This window comes from Pteropus vampyrus, unplaced genomic scaffold (assembly GCF_000151845.1).
Source record: "Pteropus vampyrus isolate Shadow unplaced genomic scaffold, Pvam_2.0 Scaffold357, whole genome shotgun sequence".
Lineage (NCBI taxonomy): Eukaryota > Metazoa > Chordata > Mammalia > Chiroptera > Pteropodidae > Pteropus > Pteropus vampyrus.
The window spans coordinates 1,743,932-1,749,953 of record NW_011889138.1 but is presented as its reverse complement, the minus strand read 5'-3'; the positions used below and the strand labels follow the sequence as shown (position 1 = coordinate 1,749,953).

The 6,022-nt window shown below is 48.2% G+C and overlaps 1 protein-coding gene and 1 pseudogene across 1 annotated transcript; both read left to right on the top strand.

Annotated features, from left to right (window-relative positions):
- Positions 1–323: 323 nt before the first annotated feature.
- On the top strand, positions 324–2,678 carry LOC105304926 (leukocyte immunoglobulin-like receptor subfamily A member 5). Its single transcript, XM_011379297.1, has 5 exons — positions 324–410; positions 627–662; positions 832–1,119; positions 1,276–1,581; positions 2,370–2,678. The coding sequence occupies exons 1-5, from the start codon at positions 377–379 to the stop codon at positions 2,534–2,536; spliced, it is 831 nt and encodes a 276-aa protein (XP_011377599.1). The 5' UTR covers positions 324–376; the 3' UTR covers positions 2,537–2,678.
- Positions 2,679–3,772: 1,094 nt separating this feature from the next.
- Positions 3,773–5,166, top strand: LOC111731244 (annotated as a pseudogene).
- The last annotated feature ends 856 nt before the right edge of the window (positions 5,167–6,022 follow it).

The window sequence follows — 6,022 nt, the reverse complement described above, 5'->3', positions numbered from 1 at the left end:
AAAGGCAGAGGCAGAGTTGGAACAGAAATTGGGCTGATCCTAAGTCCTGCCCTGAGTCCTCTACCCTCATGTTCTGGCACCAGCCCTCTGGATTTGGGTTTGGCATGAGGTGAAGGCAGAGCATGTGGGATCTGGTGAGACTCAGAAGTGGTCTCAACAGTCCCAGAGGCTGGAGTCTCCTCAGGCCACCCTTTAGGGAGAGCAGAACGGGGCTCTGGAAGGAGCTGTTCCCCTTCCTTTGAGGTTGCTAAAGAGGAAGCCGTGATGTGTCACAAGAAGCCTGGGCCTTGTCACACCCTGTGTGTCTATCGGTCGTGCTGGGATCTGTGGACTTCATTTGCCACCTGCACGACCGGGAACCCTGGGAGGCAGCTCCATGACTCTGACACTCACTGCCCTTCTCTGCCTCGGTGAGCTTTGGGGAAAGAGGTGGGATGAGGTCCCCTCTCCTCCCAGGTCCTCGTCCCTGAGAGACCCCAGGACTCAGGGAGGCTCCGTGGGGACAGAATTTTCAGAGGAGGAGACACACTCTCAGACTTAGGTCTGGTCCCAGCACCCGGGGGCCCAGAACAGGCCTGGAGCTTCTGTGTGGGGGTGGGGACTGTTCTCATGGGACTCTCTTTCAGGGTTGTGTCAGGGCCCATGGGACCTGGTACAAGCGGGTAAGTGCCCCCAGAACTCCTGCTTCAGCCCCAAAACAGCTCTGCGCAGTTGGGAGAGCACGGCGGGTCTGGGCTGATGGTGACCAGTGGAGGTGGGGCCTGGAGTAACAGCTGGGGAAACTGAGGGGAGAAGGGTGCCCCTGACACTTCAGGTCTGATTCCTTTCCAGGGGACCTCCCCAAACCCACCATTAGGGCTGACCCCAGCCCCATGGTCACTTTAGGGAGCCCCGTGACCATCTGGTGTCAGGGGTCTCTGCAGGCTGATGCCTACCGTCTCTATAAAGAGGGGGGCTCTGGACCCTCAGCTAAGAAGACCCTAGAGGAATCCAGCAACAGGACGGGTTTCTCCATTGAATCCAGTAGCTCCTCTACTGCAGGACGGTACCAGTGTGCATATCACATCAGCGGGAACAGCTGGTCAGAGTGGAGTGACCTGCTGCCCCTGACGGTGACAGGTAAGGGGATGGGGCCTTGTCCCCTCCCCACTCTGGGCTCCTCCTTGTGGATAGAAGGGAATAGAGTGTGGCCTCAGGGGGACCTCATCCTTCATAGCCCACACCTGGGGTGGGGGTGACAGTCCTCCTTGAACACAGCTCCCTTCTCTCCCTCAGGCTTGTACGGAGCACCCTCCCTCTCAGCCTACCCAAGCCCTGTGGTGGCCTCAGGAGAGAACTTGTCCCTCTTATGTAGCTCAGAGTTCACATCCGGCACTTTCCATCTGCTGAAGGAGGGAGGGGCTGACCCACTCCTACAAGTGGAATCTAAATTGCAGCCTAACACTGGGAGGTGGCAGGCCCTGTTCCCCATGGGCCCCGCAAGCACCTCCCATGGGGGGACCTACAGATGCTATGGTTCTCACAGCTCCTTCGTCTATGAATGGTCAGAGCCCAGTGACCTTCTGCGTCTCGAGGTCACAGGTGAGGGGACCACCACTGCCCAGTCCCATCTCTTTCCTTGGCCCCAAATGGTTGACCTAAGCCTTGTGTCCAATGGACCCCTGGGAGTCATGGGGGTCAGTGACACTGGCCTCCTGGGGACAGAATCACAGGCGGGAGGCTGGGGGAAGGACATGTGAAAACTCTGCAGTCTCAGTAAGCAATGTGGGGCGTGTCCCCTCGGTGCCTCTGTTCCCTCCTCCCCAAGTGTGTACAGGGAGCCCTCCCTCTCAGCCTAGCCGAGCACGCTGGTGCTGTCTGGAGACCGGCTGAGCCTCCAGTGTCACTCGGAGGCCGGCTTTGACAGATTTGCTCTGACCAAGGACGAAGGGCTCACACCCCCACAGCGTCTCGGCAGTTATCACAGCCCTGATTTCCATCTCCTGTCCCAGGATTGCTCTGGGCTTAGGTTGACAGGGAGGAGCAACAAGGAGATTGACCATAGGGGAATCCCTTGCCGAGGAGAGATGGAAAAGATGAGGAACACCACACCCCCTGCAGGCCTAACCCCGCTTGGGCGTGTGCAGGGAGAGTGCAGAGTGTGGAGGGCCGACTTTGGGGACAAGGACTGGTGCTACAGATGACATGAAGGGGCAGACAGGGCCCTGCATCTTCCTCCTGTTCCTACTCCATGCAGCTTTGGGGTCTGTAGACCCTCAGTCAAGTGTGGTACAGAGGGTCACGTCCAGTCACGGGGCAGGTGCACATCTGGGATCTTTGAGGACTGTGATCTGCATGACCTCTGTGACCTCTTTGTCCACAATTCCCAGCCTCCCTCCCCCAAGACTACACGCTGGGGAATCTCATCCGGATGGTCGTGGCTGCCTTGATCCTGCTGGTCCTCGGGGTGCTGCTGTTTCAGGCTCGACCCCGCCTGAGGGGACCCAGGGAGCAGCAAGAGGACAACACAGAAGGCAACAAACCCACATTTCAGTGAGGCAGATCATTGAAAATAAATCTTGCATGATCAGGACGTTCTAGAAGAATATATGCAGCACAAATTGAGAGAACTATACAGAATGTCAAGAACTGTAAACATTGCTGACACGATGACAAACATCTGGAGTGTTGCCTGTAGAGAATCTGCAGCTAAGCTGTGGACAGTCCCTCCCTCCCATTACCGAATTTCTTGAAACAGAAAGGTTTCAATCCACATCTTCACGCCTGGTCTGCTTTCATATGTATATATATTCTTCTTCATTTTTAATAGCCACGTAACTTGATACATACTTTTCCTCAGCTCAGAATCCAGAATCTGTCTTAGATAAGGGAACAAATGGGTAAAATCAGCTCCAGTTTGGAACAGATAAGTCCAAGATCATTCCCCCAACTCCCCTCTGGACACATAGAACCAGCCTCTGTTCATCACATGATAGTTTCTAAGAAATGCCTTCAGTTTCTATGTGCACACTGGTGTTTGAAGTGACAGCCTGATGACGTGATGCTAAACTGACTCTGAAATAAGTTTTTAGAGTGCTGGGAGTTATGGTATTTGCATATTTGTTTGAGGTAAATACTTTCTTTGTGGCCAATCTAAAGACCAATGTGAATGCTGTTGGGGTGGAGTGGATAGAACTGTCTTTCGCAAATGAGTACAATCCAGCTGTAACACATGTCATGAATGGTCTCAGTTTGCACGTATGTTTTCCTCTATATTAAAGGTCATGGTCAGTTCCATCTCAGTGCTTTACCAGTTTCAATGAAATTATGTTGCCAAAACCTAATACATCTACATGAGTGGCAAACAGAAAACAATGGCCCAATCAACTGTGGGAGAAATATTGAGTGCCCAGAGTCCCAGCACATTACTAGCAAGAGTAAGAATTGCTTCATTCAGTTTGGGGAATAAGTAATTATTACTAGTTAAAAGAAAGAGAACACAGCTCTAGCCCACAACTACAGACACTAGAGAAAAACGTGTGTGTGTGTGTGTGTGTGTGTGTGTGCGCGCGCGCGCGCATTGACACTTATGAGAATATCGACAAGCGTGTTCTGCACTTTAGACAAAAACCATAGAAATTAATATCACAATTAATGGATGTTTTGTTACATATGGAATAAAATACTTTATGCCAAAAGTGAATGAAGTGAAATGAAAAGCAGTAACACAGCTTTTTTTGCAATGGGTTTGCTGCCAGAACACAGGTGTCATGAAAACCAATGCTACATCTAAGCTAAAATAGAGAAGGAAAAGACTCATATCAACTTCATCATCATTGAACACATAGATTCTGGCAAATCTACCACAACTGGCCATCTGATCTACAAATGTGGTGGGGCCGACAAAAGAACCATTGAAAAATTTGAGAAGGAGGCTGCTGAGATGAGGAAGGGTTCTTTTAAGTGTACCTGGGTCTTGGATAAATTGAAAACCGAATGTGAGCATGGTATCATCATTATCTCCCTGTGGAAATTCGAGACTAGCAAGTATTATGTGACCATTATTGATTCCCCAGGATACAGAGACTTTATCAAAAACATAATTACAGGGACATCACAGACTGATTGTGCTGTCTTGATTGTTGCTGCTGGTTTTGGTAAATTTGAAGCAAGTATCTCCAAGAACGGGCAGACCCACGAGCATGCCCTTCTGGTTTACACACTGGGTATGAAATGACTAATCATTGGTGTTAACAAGATGGATTCCACTGAGCTGCCTTATGGCCAGAAAAGACACAGGGAATTTATTAAAGAAGTCAGTACCTACATTAAGAAAATTGGCTACAACCCTGACACAGTAGCATTTGTGCCAATTTCTGGTTGGAATGGTGACAACAAGCTGGAGCCAAGCGCTAATATGCCTTGGTTCAAGGGATGGAAAGTCACCCATAAAGATGACAGTGCAAGTAGAACCATGCTGCTTGAAGCTCTGGATTGTATCCTGCCACCAGCTCATCCATCTGACAAGCCTTTGCGTCTGCCATTCCAGGATGTCTACAAAATTGATGGTATTGGTACTGTCCCTGTGGGCTGAGTGGAGACTGGTGTTCTCAAACCCAGCATGGTCACCTTTGCTCCAGTCAATGTAACAAATGAAGTAAAGTCTGTTGAAATGTACCATGAAGCTTTGAGTGAAGCTCTTCCTGGGAACATTATGGGCTTCAGTGTCAAGAATGTGTCTTTCAAAGACATTCATTGTGGCAATATGGCTGGTGACAGCAAAAATAACCCACCAATGGAAGCAGCTGGCTTCACGGCTCAAGTGATTATGCTGAACCACTCAGTGCCACATATGCACCTTTGCTGGATTGTCACGCAGCTCAAATAACTTACAAATTTGCTGAGCTGAAGGAGAAGATTGATCATCATTCTTGGAAAAAGCTAGAAGATAGCCCGAGGCTTTTGAAATCTGGTGATGCTGCCATTGTTGATATGGTTCCTGGCAAGCCCATGTGTGTTGAGAGCTTCTCTGACTGTTCTCCTCTGGGCCGTTTTGCTGTCCATGACACGAGACAAACAGTTGCTGTGGGTGTCATCAAAGCAGTGGACAAGAAGGCAGCCAGAACTGGCATGGTCACCAAGTCTGCCCAGAAAGCTCAGAAGGCTAAATGAATATTATCCCCAATACCTGCCACTCGTGTCTTAATCAGTGGTGGGAGAATGGTCTCAGAACAGTTGGTCTCAACTGGCCATTTAAGTTTAATAGTAAAAGATTGGTTAATGATCACAATGCATCATAAAACCTTCAGAAAGAAAGGAGAATGTTTTGTGGACCATTTGTTTTCTTTTTGTATGTGTGGCAGTTTTTGAGTTATTAGTTTTTAAAATCAGTACTTTTTAATGGAAACAACTTGACCAAAACTCTGTCACAGCATTTCTAGATCCCATTAAAACAAAGTTCAATGAGAAAAAAAAAACAAAAAACAGTAACACAGATAACTTTTAACCATGATTTAAAAATAAAGGGAAATTTTAAGAAGCATGCGTGTGTTTTATTACACACATAAAGTTTAAACAGAGAAACACATATCATTTATGGAGGCTGAATTGTTTTACACCCTATAAATAACAGAGGAAACAGTTCCTCGTGCAATTCATTATGGTGGTAAACTGTTAGGAGACATTGGGAGGTCTTATTCAAGACGAAACCATGGGATCTTCTGGAACACGGGCCATGTTCTCATTGACTGTCATTTGTTGACTCATAAGTCCACTCATTGTTATTGGTAAATAACACACCTGTTCATAACCTATGCTGATTTCCCATACAATTTAGTGAGGTGTGATCGAAGGGAATAGAGAAAGCCATAAGCTGCACTTGACTCTGAATATCAAACAAAGTTGAACTGTGACAGCAAATTCTTCGTATGTTGGCACTGAGGTTCCCTCAGAACAAGATCCCCGTCTACCTATTCAGCCTCACCTGAGTCTAGGCACACATCTCTGAACACACACTTTGCCCCACATCCCAGGATATGTAATG